The sequence below is a fragment of the Dromaius novaehollandiae genome, chromosome 23 (assembly GCF_036370855.1).
Source record: "Dromaius novaehollandiae isolate bDroNov1 chromosome 23, bDroNov1.hap1, whole genome shotgun sequence".
NCBI lineage: Eukaryota > Metazoa > Chordata > Aves > Casuariiformes > Dromaiidae > Dromaius > Dromaius novaehollandiae.
In genome coordinates, this window is record NC_088120.1 from 4,806,349 (window position 1) to 4,828,115 (window position 21,767).

At 47.2% G+C, this 21,767-nt stretch overlaps 1 protein-coding gene across 7 annotated transcripts in view; it reads right to left on the bottom strand.

The window, feature by feature from the left end:
* Positions 1 to 1,844: 1,844 nt before the first annotated feature.
* HIVEP3 (HIVEP zinc finger 3) overlaps positions 1,845 to 21,767 on the bottom strand; it is a 282,773-nt gene continuing 262,850 nt past the window's right edge. For 4 of the 7 annotated variants that reach the window (XM_064524926.1, XM_064524927.1, XM_064524924.1 and 1 more), the window contains 3 exons: positions 19,943 to 20,041; positions 10,843 to 11,903; positions 1,845 to 8,134 (listed from right to left, as the gene is read on the bottom strand). In XM_064524926.1, coding sequence (XP_064380996.1) covers positions 7,241 to 8,134; positions 10,843 to 11,903; positions 19,943 to 20,041 — 2,054 coding nt within the window. In that variant the 3' untranslated portion in view covers positions 1,845 to 7,240. The other 3 variants (XM_064524929.1, XR_010392644.1, XM_064524928.1) reach the window with 3 other exon arrangements.

Consider the following 21,767-nt stretch of genomic DNA (forward strand, 5'->3'; position numbering starts at 1 on the left):
CCACGGCCAAAGCCCTGCAGGCCTTTCCAGACGTGGGAGAGCCCCAGCGGAGAGGCAGCGCACCAAGCTGTGCTTCTTTAGGCCTTGTTGTTGCGTAGGCTTTTACCACTGTGGTTTTCTCATAGCCTTTTGAAGAGGCCGGTATCGCTATCTGCAGTTGGGGAAACTGAGGCACGGAGCAAGGACCTGCTCACGCAGCTGACAGTGCCGGGAACGGGCACCCTCTTTCGTCCCTGACCCCGTCCCTCCTTGCTCCGCGTACTCTGTTTTTCTCCTTTGTGAGTCCTCGCCACAAAGCGAGCGATGAATAAATGAAAGAGCAGTAATTGCTGCAAAGCCGGCCAGCTTTCTGAGAGGAGGAACGCAGAGGTTCGAGACCCCACCACCAACACCTCTCCCTCCTGTTCACGCAGAAGTGCTGCTCTTGTGAGGCTAAATGAGGACCAGATGAGCTTCCCCACCCCTTCCCTCATCTCTCCCATCCAGCACAGCCACTGTGGTCAGAAACCAGGGCTGGAGGAGCCAACTATTCCTGCTGCGGGCTCTGACGCTGGGACACGGAGCAGCTGGTTCTGCTGGCCGATGCGGCCCCAGCTGCATGGTCGCAGATAGAAATCAGATAGCGATTTACTTCCTTGACCTATTTTGCAGATGTCCATCTAGTCGCACAAAGGCTGGGCAGACTGCTGGAAGCGACGGGGCGAAGAGGAGCGGGTGGGAAGCTGCCCGGAAGGGTTTACTAAAGCCTGGGGGGGACGGATGGGCTGAGGGCAGCTTGCTTTGTAGGAAGGACAATCAGCAGGGGGAAATTACAGACTTTTTTATTATTATTTTTTAATGGTGCTGCTCATTTCAGGAACGGCTCTGGCGGCGGCCCAGCCTCAGGCAGGCGGGAGGCCGCTTCCCCGGCGGCGCTGCTTGCGGCACCCAGGCTGACGCCCCCCCGGAGCAGGGCTGCAAAGGGGCGATGGGCTCCGCGCGGGCACCGGGGTGCTGAGCCGCTGCACGGCCCCGAGCCGCTCCCGCTGCCACATGCGCCGGGGAGGAAGAGGAGGGGAGCCGATACCCTGCCTTCTGCAAAACCCCGGGGGCCGGGATGCCTAGGAGCACGCCGGGGGGTGGAGGGGGAGCGCTGCCGGGCTCGCGAGGCCTCTCCTAATCTCCCTGGCTGCGAGCGCGGCTGGCGCGGGGCCTCGCTGGGCAGTTACGGCTGGATCAGGCCCTCGGTGTGTTTAACTTGGCTCGGCAGCAGCCGGAGGGGGGGAAACGCCTGCAGAAAGACAGACGAGCCCCAGAGGGGGAAGAAGGGGCTGGGGACGGGCACGCAGAGACGGGGTCTGGCGGGCGTCTCGTCCGGGCAAGGCACGGGGTGAGGGGTTGCATCGCTCCTCCAAAGAGCAACCAAAACGCCCCGAACCCTGGAGAGCTTCACGCCGAGCTTGCTCCTTGCGCAACGGAGGGGCCCGGCGTGAGAATCACGGCCGGAGACGACGCCGGCAGATGTTCTCCCATCTGTGCACTGAGTTCAGTCAGGACTCTGCAGAGCCGGCGGGGTTGTCCGAGCATCCGCCGTGCCCCGTGGCTTCCCTACCGCTACACTGCAAGCAAGAAACCCTGGAAAATACGTTAGCGGTGCTGCTGTTACGGCTGCTCTTTACATGCAACTGCGATGCTTCAGCAGCGATTGCTCCGGTGGCTTGGGGGGCGGGGGGGGGCGGGGGGCTGCCTGCAGCTTAACGCTAATGTATCCAAATTTACCTCCATCATTTTGGAAGCCAGGGCTCTGTCTATACTGAAAAAAAAAAAAAAGAGTAAAAATTAAAGACTGCCAGTCATGCAAGTAGTAATATGTTGGGACTTTAAAATTTATTCCAACATGCTATTTTTTTAAAAATATGCTCAGACTGAGCAGACAGGCTGAGCTGTAGTAAAGGCAATATTATACTTGTAAAAACTTCTCATTCACAGTACAGATGTCATTTACAATAAGGGTCACAAACATCAAATACTGAGTATTTTTTTCTTCTTCTTTTTGTTTTTTTTTGTTTTTTTGTTTGTTTTTTGTTTTTTACATCAGACTGTGCTTTTTACCTGCATTTTTTTTGCACTGATATAACCATACAGACATTGCAAGATGCAAGTGTAGAAACTGGAGTTAAAATAAAATTACAGGCAAAACTACCAAATTACATTGTACGCTGTACATATTTACAGTACCTTTTTTGGAATGTATTGCCATTTTAAGAACATATAGAAACTTTCTACAGACTATTCCACTTACAGAATACATACACCTTTTAGAAAAAAAGGCAAATATTTATCTTACATGAGACCATGTATATTAAATTTGCGTACACATTATTATTATTATTATTTTTTACATTACATTTACTAAAGTGATCGTAAGTGCCATCATATCTCAGTAATGAAAACAGATTGGTTTTATGCCATCAGGACTGATTTTTTTGATTTTTTTTATTTTTTTGTAAATAATTTACAATATGCTTTTATTTGTAAATACTGTGCAATAGATGGAGATATTAAAAAAAAGAAAAGCACATGATGAAACCAAGTCAGCAAAAGAAAAAAACTATTGCAAGAACACCAGAAAAGGGCTAGATCAAACTGTTTAGGATTTTGCATAAAAATTGGAATAATTTTAATGAATTCCGTGTGACCAAGTATATTGCTTTTTCAGATGCTAGTTTTGCAAATTTAAAAGAAAAAATGGGTTAAGTGAAAGATGGCTTAAGGTAAAACCAACTCTTTTGTGTTTTTTTTGTTTTTTTTTTTTTTTTTTTTTTGGTGGAGGTTTATTTCAAAATGACAGGGAAGCCGTCCAGCCGTGTCTAAAGCGTGACTCCGATGGAGCTGATGTTCGAAGGTAGGAAGAGTGCTGAGACGCTTCACTCTGGTTGGCTGCAAGTAGGAACTGGGCACCCAGCGCTGCCTGCAGCGACCTGCCACATCCATCTCTAGGGCCTCGGAGAACTCGCAGGCCCTGTCGGCTCCGACAGGGCTCGGGCAGCATTTTTGACAAACCCATTGCTTTTATCAGCAGGGCCCCGAGCACCGAGGGAGGAGGATAACTTCACAGACACCCGGCTGGAAAATGTCACCCTTAGGAGCAGGTGGTGAAATACATTTCCCAGTCCTAAGCTGTAAAGTCACAGCTACTTCATCATTACTTTTAAGAGTTTCCTGTTGCAATTCTTGGGTATCTAGCCAACAACCTGTGAATAATTAGAGTTGACAGAGATCTACTTCAAGGCACTGGGTCGTGTTTGGGAGCCAGCTGCTCCCTCTCCTCCTCCTCCCGCGGTCTGCTCAGTCCTGCAAAACGCTGAGCTCTGTAACCTTGATAAAAGAAGCTAAATTCATGCTTAGCTTTAAGCACAAAGAAGTTACTGAAACTCCTGAAACGTTAGGCTTAAACCCACATATAAGTGCTTTATTAGCTCTGGGTATAAGGCTTGGTACTTAACGTGACGGCTTCACAGAGTTATTTAACAGCGTGAGCCAAGTCCTCCTTGCAAAATGATTTCTTGGACGCCAGAGCATCCGTTTGCCATTGAGGACCTGCATTCATGGGGAGCTACACAACTAGCTTACCAGGGAAGGGAATATCAGAAGAAGGTTTTGGCTGATTAACCAGCTACGTAACAAAAAAGGAGCAGCCAGTCTCTGGAGGCCACGTGCCTTCATGGACTATAAATTAAGAACCTCTGCCATAAGAAAAGCAGGTCTTCTTTTCACCTGCTGATGCAAAGGAAGGACTGAGCTTTGGTTTTTCATTTGCCTGTTTGCATTATTAATACATTCTGTTGCAAAATAATACTGCTAACTGCCTCTGCAAAGTGTCTGGACAGAAACAAACTTATCCACCCCTGCGGCACCCGTGGAAGGCAAATTAGGCTTTAGTATCAGTATTTTTCGGACAGAACAGACACCCGGAGTGATATTAAAAGCCGTGACCTGCAAGCAGCTCTCGCCAAGCGTGGCACTCACTCCTACAAAACAGCGACCAGTGGGTGCTCAAAAGTGAAAACGCAGCCACCAGTAGTAGCCGGGTCTTCAGCCCCACCGTAAATGGGTGCAACCATGCTCGAAGTCGAGCTGCACCGCTTTGCTGCCTGGCTGGGCACGGCGCGGAGGGCGGAGGTGCTTTGCTCAAGGCGAGGCCGCAGCTCCGCAGCGGGGCTGGGATGGGGCGCGCAGCGGGAGAGGTGCCGGTGCCTGCGCGGGGGACGCCCGTCCCTGGGAGCTCCGAGCTGCCGGTGTGAGAATTAGCCCTTAAGTGTCCCTCAGCTTTTGTGGTCCTCTTTGCCTAGTCGATAGGCCGTATTGCCCCCAGTAGCTATAGCGTGAAGCACCATTTCACCCCAGCAGCGCTTCTCCCAGCCGTGCCGGCAGCCGCTCCGCTGAGAACCCAAACCGGGTCTAACCCTGGCCCGTTTTTTTTTTATTTTTTTTTGCCCTTCTCCGGAGTTATCAGCAGTCCCCGCATGCGCCCGCTCAGCCGCCACCGCGGCTGCAACGTGGTGAGGAGGGGACGCGAGCGGGGCACGGCTGCACGGCCCTGTCCTGTCCTGTCCTGTCCTCTCCGCCGCCAGCCCCAGACCACCTCGGGGTGGGCGCATTGCAGCACGGATGCGGAGACCTCGACTCGTCTTGAGCTTCTGGAAAAAAAAGAAGGAAAAGAAAATCCCCCCAAAACGGGGTGTGTTGCATGGGGGAACAACCGTGCCAAGTATCGACAGGTCAGGGATTAAAACACAGTTACGAAAGGAAGTCGAGCAAATTTGATCTAGCCCAAAGCTAATGTCAAACGCACCTAAGAAAACCAGGATGCTGAGTGCACAACTGCTGCATTATCTTTCTTTATGTACAGGTTCAATATATATATATATATATATATATGTATAAAAAAAAATTAAATACAAAAGCTACCTTGGAAAAATGTTAAGAGTGTGACAAGGGTAAGGGGCAGAAAAGTGGCAGAAGCCAGGAAATTCACAGCTGTCACTAGATTTGGAGAGGTGGATGGTTTCCAGGGATGCTCAGGCAGACCCTGGTTCAACTGTCCACCCCCAGTCATCACAATAGTTAAGCATATGCTTAAATCCTATTAAAATGAGTAGGATTTAAGCTAGTGCTTATGAGTTTTACTGAATGGAGCTTCTATGCTGAATTGAACTCACAGACCCTGCTCCTGCCATGGGATCTGGCTGGGTTTGAAAGCAGGACCTGCTTGCAGGCTTGGGGCCAAAGAGGGGGAAATCGGAAAAGGAGAAACTTGATAAAAGTGCTAATTAAGGTATAAATGGGTTCTGGATATTGTTTTGGTCAGTGTCACAACCTTAATGTTATTTCCATGATATCTTCTTTTGTACTTAATTCCCTTCACAAGAAAAGAAAAAAAAATCACAGAAGATTATTAAAAAATCTATATTATTTGCCCGTGAAACGGGAACAGTTCATAGCTCATCAAGTCTGGCAAGGAAATATGTTCTCATTCAGGATTTTATTTGATTTCTTTTATTTATTTTTTTTATTTTTTATTTTTTTAAAAAGTGTATTACGTACCCGATAAACTGGAACAGCTCTGAAAGAAGAAAGAACTGGTCCACTGGTTAAATATTTATATCTTTTTTTTTTTTTTGTTAAAATAAAAAAGTATTTGTACAGATTCCATAGACCAGAAAACCCTCTGAAGTAGTAAAGAGCCTGCTGTCTATTAGGGCAAACATGTATCGAACATTTTTATTTTAAAAAGTGTGTTAACGTGACAGAGAGGAATGGCTCCATTGTGTCTCTCTGTATTTGGTATCATATCTATTGGCAGTAGAGGCCATTGCTCCGCTAAGGATGGTCGTACTTAAAAATTTGCTCTGGAAAAAGTTACTGTGCATGCATAACAAGCTGATTTCAAACACTAACCATTCGGCATTGTAACTTTTTCATCCAAAACACCAAAAAGGGCCCATCTGCACAATAAGGACTACATTTGCGACGTTCTGTTTTAAATAAATAAATAAAAATAAAATAAGACACAGAGTCACTTGTGAGTTGCAGAGCCGCAGGCGTGCAAATGAGCAGAGCACACGCTACCCCGGCATCCCCACAGCTTAGCGAAACCAACAGCCAGGACCAAGCAGGGATGCGCTGGGGGCAGCTTGTCCAAAACTAAAAAAAAACCCCCAAAACGGAGAAAACCGGTTGCAAGGCTGGGAGTTTACTTCCACTTTGACACCAAGCAAGGGTGTTCACAGAGGGCTTCCAGACCCCAGAGAAGAGGGGCTCTCAGGCACAGGCATGACTTTGCAGGGGCGATGCGCGGGGCCTCGCGGCACGCCGTGCGCCGGGCAGCAGGCGTGCAATGTCGGGTTAAAGCAAGCGCGAGGACGGCTCTTCTAGCGAGACACCGCTCCTAGCACTGGGTCTACATTCGATACATTCCTATGTTCTTGCAGTTAAATCTTTGAAGAAGAACCATTTTTGTCCCTTTTTTTAAAAAAACAAAAAAAAGTGCTGTGATGGGTTCCGCAGGAGGGAGGGATACTCAAGATTCATTTTTTCGTGTTACAATTTCTCTTGCTGCGAACGAACCTCCCCTCCTAAAGGAAGTGCTAGTTTCATTTACGAATTCAGGGTAAACACGTTTTTTTTCAAATGTAAAGCAGTCTCAACTGTTTAAAGCACAACGATAGGCAATCAGAGGGATGCGAGAAAAAAAAACAAGCACTTTGCGAGAATTAAATAAAGCAGGTAATAAATACGAATCATAAACTTCTGTACACAGGAGCAAGGGTTTGTTTTTTTTTTTAATCATTTAATCAATATAAAAAAGTTTTTTTCTGTTTTTGTTTTCAGTGCATCTTCTTCCTCTTAAAATGCTTAACCCTTTCCTTTCTGCATCTCTCAGGCCCATAATAACGCACACCTAAATGGCAAAAAAGACAAGGTCTAACAAACCCCTTTCCAAAAAACTCTAAAAAAATATTCACAGCCTCAAACATTTTTGTACATTTCAAGCAACAAAAGGTATAGAAAAAGGCACAAGTAACTGCATACATGTGGAGATAATACCAGACTGGGACAAAGAAAACCAGGAATCTTCCATGGGTTTGGTCATTCACTAGAGTGCTTCTTATAGCGATGATTATACTAAAGGAAATAGTGTTGAAAATGTCTGTTGATTTTACATAGGAAGCCTAAAGGTGGAACTGATGGTGGAGGCTTAAGTACTTCCCGTATTTTCATCCACCTGTCTTTGAGTTTGACCTAAATCTGCGTGCTCTAAGTGTGGACTGCTCTTCCTGTAGGTTCCCCCTTGGTGACTGGGCTCTCCGGAGAGGTTTCTCCTCCTGACGGAGAGCTGGTGGGAGTGCGAATGGCTCGATGAGGGCTCGGAGAGGCAGCCGGTGCTGCTGCTTCTGTCCAGCGGCTGGGAGGGGAGATCTGAGATGAAAGTGCAGGATGATTCGAAAGAAGTGCTTGAGCTGCCACATTGCTTCTTGCCCGTTTTTTTCAAGGGTTCTTCCCCACTTGTTGAAGGCTTTGGAGAGTGCTCGTAATTTGTGCTGGGGCTGTCTGGGGGAGCCGAGCAGCCGGCCTGCTCCGAGTGGCTAGACTCAGCGAACATTTTTACCCTGTATTCCTCCTGGTCTGTCTTTTGCTGAAGCTCACTAGTCCTCATTTTCTCTTCTAAGTAACCACTGCTCGTAAGCTCTGGGGACAATGTGTATTTAGAGACCTTTGCAACTGGGGAGACTGATGCCGATGAAGATTCTCGCGGGACCTGCGGTTCCTCGTCCCCTTCGTGAGTCTGGCTGAACTCTGCAAAGCTGCTGCCGCCAGATGCAAAATATCCTGCTTGCAGAGACACAACTGAACTGGGCACCAAACTGGGATGGGTACTTGGCCTTGCCTGAACCATCTGGATGCCCCCAATGGGAATCATAGGATACGGGGTCCTCGTTAGCTGCTGTGAATGCAACGGGAGATGGCTGAAGACATTCTCCTCCCCTCGACTGGGAGCATGGATGTGTATTTCATGAGGTGCCTGCAAGGGTCTGGAGCAGATGGGCTGCGTGACGCCAGGTGAGCATGTTGGGCTTCTGGGTTCTATCTTCTGCATCGGACAGGGAAAAAGAAACAGCGAAGTCAGTGCAACGCATGAGTTATAGCACTAGTATCATTAATGCATATTATGAGGAACTGCCGATTGGTTTTGTTGGTATTTTATTCTAATTCAAAGGGAGACCAACCAACCAAGGAAGATTTGGACACCCAACCCTTTAGGGTAAGGAGTAACACTACCCACAAAATTTGGCTTCTGAGTACAAACAGGCACAAGATCTGTTGGGAAAGAGATCCAGGGCTTTGATTCAGGCTTGACTCATTATCAGAGTTGCCTCTGAACCTCCACCAGAGAGTGCCAATATTTCCTGTGATCAGAACCACTTCAGATCCCTTTCAGTATATTGGTTTTCTTAGAGCCTAGAACAATGTTATTTATTTTTACTCTGTTTTCTTTAAGCAGCATTACATCCTTACAGCTGCTAATTGCAAAGATGTTTTGAACTGAGTCTGTGGTCCCAGTGATGGATAATATTAACTCTCTTTCTTCACAAAGCACACTCATCGATGCAGTACCCACCACCACCCTCAGGGTGTGGTTTGTAGAAATCAATGATTAAAGACCCTATCATTTTACCTTTTCCTCTTTCTCTCTCGGTGCATCCCATAGTTTCCTAATGTGCATCACGGAGAGATATGTGGCTAAACAGAAATGGATTAATTAGTGAGGAGGTTATATCTAAACCTCTAAACAGGACTCCAAGAAGAGGAAGCAACAGGAACTGGAATAAGCTTTCCATTAAGATGAGGTTCACTATGCTATTTGAGGATTTACTGTAGAGCATATTTCTGTGTGGGACAATGGACAACCGGCTGACCCTGGCAGCTGGGTCTCTATAGAGAGGTGGCAGAGGAAGACAGCAAAAGAGAAACACAGAGGGAGAAAGCAGCAGAGCCACTGAAGACAGTATCTAATTGGGGAGCAGTTGCAAGCCCAAACACTTGCTAAATCTCACTCATCCACATGAACTCTTGCAAAATCACCGTAAGGATGCTAGGAAACCACATACAGATCATCTCAAATGTGCAACAGACAACAGAAGGAGAGATTACCTACTGCAGGAGCTGGTGGAAAGAGAGATGGTGAGGGTGAGGCCTGGTGCACAGACCTAGCAGAAGGCCTTATACTGCAGCTAAGCTAGAATCGTATTGAAGTGTCTAAATAATGTATAGGGCACCAGATGTGACCACAGAGCTCCATGTGGGGATCTGATAAATCCCAGTCTTCTTCTTCTATCCTCATCGAGAACATAATTTTGCAATGAAACTCCAGAGGTCCATCTTGCTGCTGAATGGAAAGTTTCCGGTTCAGATCGTTGTTGTTGCTTTGGAAGCACATTAGAAAAGCAACAGAGGTGACTTTGACTGTGTAAAAAGAGCAGAAAAATGGAGCAAAAAGGTATGTGTGTGAAACTGTAAGTATAAACATGTGGATGGACAGATAAGCAGAGGTAGAAAATATTGTCTCCTAGTGTGGTTTAGGGAGTTTAGGGGATTTGGTACAAGTAGTAGCACTGGACAATTTTCCTGACAAAATAGGTTTCGGAGATGAAGGACCAGGATTATCAACCTGATTCTGTACTTTCCACAGCCCTGAGAATCACCACAGGAGATGAATTCACAGGAAATGGAAATAGCACTAAAGTAGGCAAAAGTGTTCACCTACAACAACTGATGGTCTCTGAAAAGGTAAGACTACCAGGCATCCTGCAACGCAGAAGGAAGGCAGCACCAAAAGGAGGTACATTATCATAGACACAGAAGAAATACACACTGGGCAGCGTGGCTTTTCTGGGGAAGACCTGGCTCAGCATCTGCCGTTACAGGTCCTCCAGAGGTTGCATAAAGGCCTCTCTCTTCCCAGTGCAGTCCCTAATGGCTTGAGTCTCTCCTCACACCAGTTTCATAGCAGAGCAACTCCAGCAACTGAATTGCATGTTGTTATTTCTCAATGATATCGGCGTAAATTACAGGAGAGTCAGGTACATCAGTAGAAATGGAAGTGGGAGATCTCTTAACGTTCCACAAAACTCGACGTCTAATTTGCCTGTAGCCGTGGGAGGAACATGAAATTTTCCTTTACCCATAGGATTTGATATGTCCAGCAGAGAGATTAAATAATTTTCTGGACCCAGTGGAAAACACCTCTCTGTGCTGAAGAGAGAAGTGAGATGAAATCAGAGATGTCCAGACAAACATTTCTCAGCAAGTTAATCTAACAGAGCTGGCTGCATGTGTAGGTAGCCCAGGGGTTAGCAAGAGGGTATAAGACCTTTCACCTTGACTACTCCAAATCTGGTTCAGGTCAGTGATCACTGCATGTGGTTACAGTTCCATGCCAGCTAGTGAACTCTCAGAAATGAGTCAGAAATTTTCAGGGAAAAGCCTCTTTATCACAACTACAGTCATTATTAAGTGGTCATTCTTACTGCTTGTCTCAGCAGGAAGACCAAGAACAGATTTGGTCAGGGAGAGTAAACAGTCCCCCAGAGAAGGGACAACTTTACTTCTCCTCAGCTGAGATGGGCAGGAACAGCAAGTGTAAAACCTCTTGCTGTTTGCTGTCACTTTCCTCTGGGTCAACTGTGACATCAGTCACAGGTATATCATTACGATAGCTTTTGTGCTGCACCATTCATTAAAAAAAAATATCAGAGAACGTACTACAATGACTAGAGGGCAAGAGGGGCTGGAACTTACCAGCTTGGACTCATAGAGCTGTATGTTTTTGCCAAAGAACCTGTGAGGTAGAGGCATTGAAGATAATATTCCATGCTGGGCTTTATATGAGCTTTGAACTTTGTCATCTGCTGCTGATTTGCTAGTACCAGGCAAGTCCTCTTTCCCAGGGGATGGATACCTAGGTGACTCTGAACAGCCTGGAGACAACATTTTCTTCAGAGATATATATCTGACTGATGACATCTCTCTGCTCGGAGACGAATGCCTCACAGGGGAGACTTCTCCTTCTGGTGGAAGGTATGTTCTCGGGGACAACTCTCTTCTTGGGGAAAGATGCCTGCTAGGCGACAGCTCAAGTCTTGGTGACGCACACCTCAGTGGAGATGCTTCCCTCCTGGGAGAGACACGCTGGCAAGGAGACAACCCTCTCCCTGGAGACAGGCACCTTAGAGAAGACAGTTCTCCAGTTGGCGAAAACCGTTTCGGCGAAGTTTCATTTTTGGTTAATAGGTGCTTTCTTGCTAGCATTGGTCTGCTGCTGCCACCACCTCTGCCAGAGTCCTGGCTCGGAGACCACCTTTTCCTTGGGGAGGTGTCTTTTGAGGTTGACAGGTCCATAGCTAAGGACATCTGTGGCCTTGTGACAGACTCTCTTTCAGCAGAAGCCAATTGTTCCGTGGAGGTCAAAGCTGGTCTGCGGAGACTCAAGAAGCTATGGCACACAGCAATGTCACTGCTGTCTGCTGACCACTTTGTTTCAAGCCCTGAGGAGGAGGCCTGGTGGCCTTCACCTACTTGTGGGCTGCCGGAAACAGTTTCTTGGGCTAAGGACAATGCTGTTTCGGTGCTTTCCTCTTGAGAAGACAGAGAGCCACCTGAAGAGTGCATTGGGAGGGCGGTATGTGTGACTTCTGGCAACTTTAAAGGTGGCTCATCTTGGCTCTCCTCTTCCTCCTCATCTTCATCATCTTCATTGTCATCATCATCATCAGATTCCTCTAGGTCTGAAAACTGGTGTTCCTCAATTGGCTCAGATCCCTCCCGCCCCTCAGAGTCCTGGAATAGGTCTTCACTGGTTCCTGAAGGAATGAGGAGATAGAAAATAGGGAGAATAAAACACACATACAGAGACCAATTTTGTGCTAAATCACAACTGCTTAAGAGATCTAAGGGAACGAGGGGCAAGGGGACACAGCTATCGCCTAGATCTCACCATCTCCTGCTCTGAATACTGAAATCTCATCCTCTGTTCAGGCTCTGCTCCTGATGATTCTAGTTCTGATTCATTGCCTTGACCTCAGCAAGTCCCACCACTGGGACCAAATATTCCAACTTAATTTTGGTTCCAGCCATTGCTCTGTCAACACACTCATTCCTGTTTCGTCGTCCATGTTTCTCATGTATACCTTCACACACCATGACTGTCTTTCTCTAGCAATGCAAAAAAGCTTTCTTATTAGATTACCAGAATAGCACCACTATCATCCTTTAATGTGTTTTTTTTTATGACTATTCATTGCAAGGGTGCCTATGACACATCTGTATCTGCCAACATATGGGAAGGTTGCTGGGGTAACTGCTTCCACTCTCCACATGTTGAGCCTTGTCCTGCCTAGATTATGTGACATTTGAAGAGAGCAACACAGGACTTTTACTAAAAAACAAACAATGGGGTTGAAAGAACCTCTGTGGATTTTCCTTGTCCCTCATTTTGATCAGTTCTAGCTATGCCGAGGAGAATGTCTCACACAGTGATGCTTTTGCCACATCAAAATCATTGTTAATAAGAGTTTGCATATGGCTCGCATACTTGTGGAGTGTAGAGAAAGCAAATTCTAAAGGATTTGAAATATCACAATCTGCAGGTAAAAATACAGCATCTCTCTCCTACTTTAAGAGCCAGCAGAAGCTTTCTGAGATCAGTACCAAGCTCCCAAGCAGCTCCATGCTGGCTAACTCTCTGCTCTACTCTCTGCTGAGAAAATCTGCATCTTTCCATGCCAGATGTCCAGTGATACAGACAGAAGCGTAAGCTCAGTCTAAAGAGGTCCATCGGGAACAGCCACTGGATGTCACTGTAGCTCAACAGAATTGCAGTATCAGGAGGATTTTCTTCAAGTTCCCACTGTTCAGGAGGGGCTAATAAAATATCAATTTCTCAAACTCTGTTTGTGCCAAGCACCAAGAAGATCAGTGCAGTACTGCTGGGACGTGCTTGGTCCCCAGCTTTGGGCAGGGAGTGCTGAATGCTGGTTTGACACCTGCATGAAGCAGGATAACTAATTGCAGCACTGCTGGCCTCTTTTCCTAGTCAGTTCAGCCTAGGACACTTTCTTATATGATGAACACAGTATTCACTGAAACAGTTTTCCATTTAGGGCCGCCATCCATCAGCAGGACAAGCCGGAAGGGAAACTAAACGGAGTTAAAGTTGAGGCTGGACCACACCTGCCTGCAGCAGGCAGGGTGGTTTTTCAGAACAGGACTTGGCCACACAGTGAGAAGTCACTGTGATCTATGGATAAAAAGCCTAATTCAGTTTACTTTGAATAATGGGGCCTTACTATTAAATGTTCATAAAGTATTTGGCAACTCAGATACCAGTGAAACAAGACATGTATTTTAAGCATGGATGATTATTCATCCAAGAGTCAGACTGAAATGTATCTCGTTTGCTCCCCCTGTTTAGAAAATATCTGTTAACTGGTCAATGAAGCAAGATTAGACCTACCACAGAAATCATACAGTGTCTATTGAAGCCAACAGCCTTCTACCAAGAGGCTGACTTGCATTGTGAAATGATTGTATAATGATGGTGTTTGCTGGACCCAGGATCCAGTGACGGGTTATTTGCAAGCTCCCAAAGGAACTGAGTTCAGAACAAATATTATTCCAAACGACTGGTTCTCCCAGCTCTGGGACAAACCCTGCATATTTTTTGCCTGGAAAGGGAATGATTTTTGCTACCAGATCTGTGAGCAAGTCACTGTCTCTGGTTTTTGGTTTTGACATCTTTGGGTTTAGGGACAGACAGAAAGCTACGGCCTCAGCCTCAGCCTCTGCTTCTTAGTTCCAGGCCCTGAGAGCCTTGTCCTGTGTGGTCTGCTTTCTGGGCACCGATCACACAGCAGACAGGCACTGGCACAACAGACAGCAAGGTCAGAAGTACACAGTAAGGGAAACGTGAAGCCGGTTCCACACAGGGAAGTTGTTTGGATTTGCCACACAGGAAAATAGTTCAGCGAGTCCTGGGGCAGCCCAAATGGAGTTTGCTTTGGCCTCCTAGCACGCTCCTAGTAGACAGAAAGCTCAGACCCGAATCATGAGCCCTGGCTTCTTGCAACAGAAATACATTTTGCTGAGCTAATGCAGAGAAAAAGGGCAAGTAAGGAGAAGAGAGAGAGGGAGGGAGAAATGGAGGAAGGAAGGGAGGAAGGAACGAGTGAAAACGTGCCTGGTCAGTGACATTATCTGAGGGCTCTATGCTCCATTTCATTACCCTCATTTTATTCTAATGTTATTCCACCAAACTGCTGCAATTACACCAAGGAAAACCAGTGCAAGAGTGAAGAATTATGTTCAAATCTCTTCTAAAGTAACACCCCCTTCTTTCACCTGCACCTTAAAAATAAAAAAAACCAATCATTTGAAATATAGCTCCAGTTTAAAATAATCCAGGGAGTTTTAGGAACTACTTTTCCCTCGCATTTGCCCCAGGCCCCCAAAGGAAAGCACAAAAGTTTCTGCAGTAGTTGTTTCACATGGAAATGGTCATTTTTCAATTAAAATAGTTCTTGCTAGGTTCTGTTCTGATCCTTTTCTCTAGAGAGGAGACAGTCTCTGATTACACAAGGAAATGCCCTTTCCAATTCACTACCCTGAGAGCAGGGGAGGTGTGACGCCACTGTGATCTCTAATTTCTCATGTACCTTTCTGCCATTTCTACATTCTTTTCTCATCCATCCACATAGCTCCAACCACCACAGTACAGAATATGATTTTCTAACCTTGTTCTTGGCTGCTTTGTTTAGTATTTACTTGGCATTTATGAGCAATGGGCCTCCTTACTCATGAAGCAAGATAACTGGAATTTCAGCAAAAGCTAAAACACAAGATGGATAGAAAGAAAGGAAACGTTACTCTGAAACCAAGCTTTCCTATTTTCACCTTTCTGCATTCCTTCCTGGCAGACTGTCCTCTTTATACAAACACAAATGGTCTTCATCAATGGGAGGAAATGGGGACTGTATATTTTTTGTAATTCTAAAATTACACGGATTGCTTGCATAATGCAATGAAGTCCAGACAGCTAAACACATTCCAGCAAGCAGCTGCTGCAGCCAACAGCAACAAAAAGAGAGGATTCCTTTCCGAAAGCTAATGGGATCCTGCCCCTCTGGAGTCTAGGTAGGTCCTTTCCTTGCTGGGCTTAGCAGGTGTCCAAGGACCATGTGTTCATTCACAATTAGTCAGGGACCAATGATTTATCGATGGCGAAAAGGAAGGTCTCCCAGCTGACAGTCCCACCCTTTCTGCTGAGCACTTTCCCAGCTGACCCAGGGCTGAAAGGCAGACCTTTCGCAGGGCTTTTGTTTTAGGCCTATTCTTTTAATGAGACCAAAGGCTGAGACCAGCTCAGCCTTCTCACCTGCTAGTCCTCCGTTTTCATAAGCAGAATGCTCCTGTCAGCTTACAGCCTTGTATGGCTTTCAAACAGCTCGCACAATATGCTGCTCACAATGCACTACTATTAACCCTGTATGATCCTGGGAATGAATGACTGCACAAAATAATTAATGAAAGCATTCCCCCGGACTTGTGAAGCAAGCCCTTGCAGTTCTGTCCTCAGAAGCCTGCAATTATGTGTAACATAAATAGGATTTCTGATTTGCAGGTTTTCAGAAGTGACACTCAATTAATGTGATTCATTAATTCTAACTGACTGTAATGGAAAGGTTTAAGATAATAGTTGTTCTTTTCAGAGTCATGCAACCAGCGTTTCAGTAGCACTTTCCTCTTCTCCTATCTAGCTTTGATCCACAGAAGAATCAGCTACAGGTACTATAACAGCAGGGGAGAGATTTTCAGAGGCCATCAGCTAATCAATTATTCTAAGTGAGTTCCCAGGCGGAAGGAGTCCTCCAGCAATCTGACACTGGAGCAGCCTTCCACTGCCTCGCACCACGCTAACACTTTTCCCTTGTGGTGGCTGCTACAAAATCCTCAACTAGATTTTCTTTTGTCCATGCCCTCCTCCCCCCACAACAAACTTTGGCAAGGCCACTGCCAAATACAGAATGTCTCTGCCTAATCAAAAGGCTGCTTTGAAGAGCAGAACAAAAGTCAAGAGCACAATCAGATTTAAAAGGAAGAAAACCACCCCTTTAGGCAGACTAGCACATTGGCAGCCAGGTTGGGTATCCTTAATCCCGGGGTAGTTGTCTATCCTGCGTGGCCTTGGACAGCCCTCTGTCCATCCCTCTTCCAAGCTGCTGCAAAGCGCATTTCATTAGCACGTGTACAGAGACACACGTTACGTGCTGTGACACGCAGACCGAGATGTCTTCTGCCCTAAGTCTCTGCCATGCAGAAGTTTCTCTAACATGAAAATCTGATAACACCACTGGGTCCATGCGAGAACAGGACAATGCCTCTGTGAACTGAGATGGTTTTCGGAAAGTAGCTCAGTGAAAAGGAGAGAAACATCTCAGAAAAGGCACCAGGAAAGTGGGCACAGGTTTCTTATAATGGCAGTCAAAGTGCTCTAGGGCTGTTTCTTTCTCCCACTTCCTTGTTCTCTGCCCAAGTAGCTATACCCGGCCCAAACCTGAACAGAAGCCTGCAGCATCACACATGGAAAAAAGGGTACTGCTGCAATGGGAGATCACTGGGGGTTTGGGACTCGTTAACCAGTGGGCCTTCCTAGATGTCTTCTACAGGTTCACTGCTGTCAAGTTGAGCAATGCTCTGCTAAGGTCGAGGACTGTCTTATCAGCCCTCCAAGCCACATTTATCCCACAACAGTGACACGGGCCCTGCAGCCAGCTGGTACAGAAGAGCCCACTTTTGCACGTCTTCGCCTCCAAAACAAGGGTGACCACAATCAGCCCCCCTTTTGGGCACGGTCCCTGGCCCATGCTGATTCCCAAACTGTGCTCAGTAGTTTGTGACGGAGTGGTAGTTGGCTGGACCAGAGATGTATCAGGGACTGTTCCTACAGTTTAACATTTGAGACGATGGTGTGCCAGGGCCTGCAAACGTTCCCCAGCATGGTTTAATTAACCGGTGTCGATATAGCCTGAGGACACAGCACACTGGGGGAGCAGAAGAGGAAAGCAGGGATAGGCTGCACAGTGCAGCTGTTCTGAGTTTAGATATCCAAAAGCTGAGACTTAAAGCACCTTGGAGGGTCCCAGCAGCCAGGCTGCACAGCTACTCGCTGCTTCCTCGGCACCCCGTGAGTGCACAGGTCCAGGGGAGGCATAATTCACACCCTTTCCAGCCCTGTGAACCACCTGCATTATGCACCAAGATCTGCCTTCCACGAAGCAGGGAAAGCTACAGACTGTAACAGAGAGTGAATCCCCTTTCCACAGTGGGCTCGTAAGGAAACAAACTTAGTGATTTTTAATTACCTATGAAGCAGGAACCATGTCCATGTCCCAGGAACCTGCCCCTTTCCCAATAAAGCCTCTGATGGACTTGACCCCAGCAGGGGACCAGGGGTGATAAGCGCTGCTTGTTGTTCCTGCCCAGTTAACATTCCCTGGCTCACAGCAACGTCTCCAGAATTTGCTCAGCTGATGTTCACTTTATAAAAATAACTGTGGCGCCATGTGTTTTACGAAGTTCATGTTAACCCATTGTCAACAAACCCTTGTGGGCTGTGGCAAAATGAATCCCAGGGACTGGGGAATCGAAATTGTTTGGGGTGAGACAGGGGAATGGAACGGGAAATGGGAAAGAACAACACTAAGTGCAGCCACAAGAGCTGCTTTCATACATGGATTTCTGGGGTGGCAGCCAGGATGGGTCAACAGTGTCATGTCGAGACTGTAGGGCACTGCAAACAGAGAACACCACAGTGCTCTGTGCACTAAGTATTTTATCCAGGAATAAACATACTGTGACAGAGACAGACCTGTAGTCTTAGAGCCTCTCTTCCCTCTATAGCTGGTATGTACAATGTTTTCTATAAATGCAAATGACCTCCTGAATGTGAATGCAAATGACCCAAAGTTTCATAACAACCTGAGATCTGCTACCCCTAAGGCTTCTTCCCAGTCATTCCTGCACTGAGGCTCCAACCCAGAATACCCAGGGCCTTGCTAAAGGAAACAGAATAACAATCATAAAATCATCTAACTGTTCCCAAGAGACTCATAACCTAACCCTTCACAGCTGTCGGAGTGCAGGCTCCAATAATTTGGGTAAAATATCTTTTTCTAGCTCAAACAGCTAAGTATACATTAGACTTCCCCACGTTCCTTCAGCTCCCAGCCTTGAGGTCTTTCTCATCTTTCCCTCAACATTTATGACTGAGACAAGAGGCAGAAGTTTTCATGGTCACCACATTCCTGCCAGCTGCTACCCAGCCTCACAGGAAGAGATCTGCTTCTTGGGATGACTTCAGTGAAATTCAGCTACAGATACTAGAAACCAGGGCAGAAATTATTGAACCAGAGAGTCATTTGTACTTCCCAAAAAAAAGACTCCTGAATTTGTGGAGCCTTTGACAGACTCTGTGTGTGTGTGTGTGTGTGTGTGTGTGTGTTTGTGCCTAAGTAGATGAAAGAAATAAGCAGCTGAGTCTAGGTAAATATATTTTCTTGTAAAGCATTCAGAATAATGCCATTAAATGTCAAAGCACCATGTCATTTTGGTTCTGATGGCTCCCACCCTACTGAGATATCTTCCAGGTCATTACTGAACTGAATGGTTCACCTTCATCCTATACATGGATACCCCTATCTGCTACATACAGACCTGGGAGACCGAGGGGTGAGGGGAAGCACTGCCCCAGCCACCCACACCCCCATCCTGGCTTTGCTGATGCTTCTATCAGCGGTGCAGGGTCCAGGCTAGACCCATCTGCGGAGATAGGAGCAGGTCATGCACGTACCAGTCCCTCCAGAGACAGCTCTAGTTTGCATTGGTAATATAGTGTCTCCCGGGAGAAGCCAAACGCAGTAACGCCAGCAGGTCCCCAGAAGATGATCCTTGTGGAAACATCCTTCTTCGGAATCCCTTTCAGAAGGGAGGACGACCTGAATCATTAAAACTCCTGTGTTGCAGGAGTGCATCTCCTCCACAAGAACATCACCCCAGCCTCCGCGGGCCGCACACCTCCCCTGCGCCCATAGCGCTGGCCGGGGCTGCCCTGGAGGACGGCAGGGCTCCTCTGCGCAATGCACGCTACGCCTGGAGGGAACGGCACAGAGAACCAGGGCGAGCGGCACACGCATTTGCTCACACCCAGCACTTCAGCTCCAGTAAAACCTGCTGTCAGATTCTAACCAGCCAGGGGCCAGGACTGATCTATTCTCCTTCACCCAAAAGATTGCACTTGTAGCAGCAAAGGGGCATTCACAGCCTCATATGAGGTATCTTGATGGGTCTCGGTTTTTCATGTGTCTGAGACCCTCTCTACAGTCAAGACAGGCTCTTTCAGAGCACAGCAGTCCAACTTCTGCTCTAAACCACCATCTAGAGAGACCCGAAACACAAAGAAGCACCTTCTCATGACACAGACCCACTATCATTATTATGTACGTAGCCCACAGGCAGAGCGCTGGGACAAACACGGGATGAACCCTGTCAGTCTATTTACTCTTGTCGCTGTCTATAGCTGGCACAAATACTTCCGACAAACATGCACAAATCCCCACAGCACAGAGACATGGGCTCGCACACTGTATCCCATGGAAGCAGCCTCCCAGAATGGTGCTGTAACCAAATCAGTGCAAGGAGATATCCCCCCTTCAGCGCTGGAAGGAGCCTGGGGTGAACAAAGCCACTGCATGTATTTGCAAGGGCATTCTGCAGAGCACATCCCCCGGCTGAATTGATATTGCCCTCTCCCAGCAGCAACAGGAGGGTCCAGAATGTTAAATTTTACCTTCTTCGGCTTCCAGATCCACCAGTGAAGATACCAACACGCCCATCTCCTGACATTTTTTGCTGTGGGCCTTTGACTTCATATGTTTAGTCAGATTCCCTGCAAGGAAACACAACACACATTTTGGTTAACATGGCTTTTTTTTTTCTTTCCATTTTGCAAGCATGACAGCAACAAGCTAACAATTTGGCTCAGAACTGGATGAAGGAGGTTATCTGACTCTCCCAAAGCCACCATCCGCTGCCGTCAGATAACCCATGACTCGAGGCTAAATCCTCCTTTTAGTTCCTTTGCTGCAGGAATGAATGGAGTGGAAGAAAGGAGGTACTGGCAGGGTAAAGGGGCTGTCATGCAAACTGAAAAGACAGCTGGGGTATGCATTTCAGGTCAGGGGAAGAAAAGTCCTGGATTGCATCGACTGCGGTGGTGCAGCAGAGAAACAGTAGGAAACAAGGGAAGCGAGGCAAGCTCCTCAACACAACTCAGTCTGGCAATACCTCCCAGTTGGGCCCAGCACACGGGGTCACCTGCCTGGACATGAGGAGCACGAGGGACTGAGGGCAGACCGGTAATACCAAAACGCATGTTCGAGCTGACAGCAGCAGGGGGAAGAAAACAGCCTGAGCTGAAGTGGGCCTTGGCTGCCTCAGCCTGAACAGCTGGATACAACTGTAGATAAAAGTAATTAGCAGGGCTGGCTGGGAAATGCAATTTCCAGCCTGAATAACATACCGAGCGGGAACGCTGGGGAGTGGGGAACCCCAGGGAGGCCGGCAGACTGCCGGGGGGCAGCTGGGCAGCCCCAGGAGCTGGCAGGGGACCAGGCAGCCCAGCCTGCTGCACACCTGGTTATGCTGACAGCTTCGAGAGAATCGGGGCATTCTTGAAAAATCAGCATTTCTTTTGCTGGAAAAATGCTCCTTCTCAGAAATTTTTTAACCAGCGCTAGTACTGACTCAAGCATATGGAAATACGGAGCTGCAACCATGCAGATGGGCACCCCTGCAGCATCCCCCAGCTGCCTTAGCTGGCAGGATAGCTCGGATGCTCCAGCATGCACTGAAGCGCCAGGCAAAAGGACTCACTCCCCAGAGCAGAAGGAGTCACAGATACTCTCTGAAGCCCAGTGCACCAGGGTCTGGCAGCACTAAGAAAATGTGCTGAGTGCTAATGAGGAGTCCGTGGGGCTGGGATGGAATGAGTGGCCCCTGCAAGGGGGGGCGGCTGCAGTCCGGGACATTGGGACATTCATATTGCATGGAGACAGTGCGATGTGATAACCTCTGGGCTTGCTGGCCTCACAAGGCCTAGCTGGCTCCAATCTCTTTAATTCTTCTAACTCCCAAATTACGGGTAGGTTAATTAGGCAGTTATTAACCCTACTTATAGAAAAGGGAAGCTCAGAACAAGGGGGAAGCTTTGGGGTAGAGGGAATACAGATAGGTGAGAAGGAGAGAAAAAAGAAAGTATAGGAGAAATAAAGGAAAAAAAGTCCCTTTTTTCCCTCATCTTTCCCTTTCCTCTCCCACACCTCTCTATGGGATGAGCTGATTGTTAATAAGAAGAAACCTGGGCCTTTGCTAAAACTCTTTCCAGTAGCTGCTTACTTTCGCAGCATAACCCAGGACCTAGCTGAGCACCCCAAAATCACTGCAGCAATATGATGTGGCATCAGCCTTCCTGTTAGCTAACACTTGCAAGTAGCACTGAACATGAGGCTTGTTTTTCTCACACAAATTTGAGAAAAAATGGATTTTCACACTTTATTATAACCTTCAGCTGAGGACTGAGGTCCCTCAACTGATCTCCTGCAATCCAGAGAGTC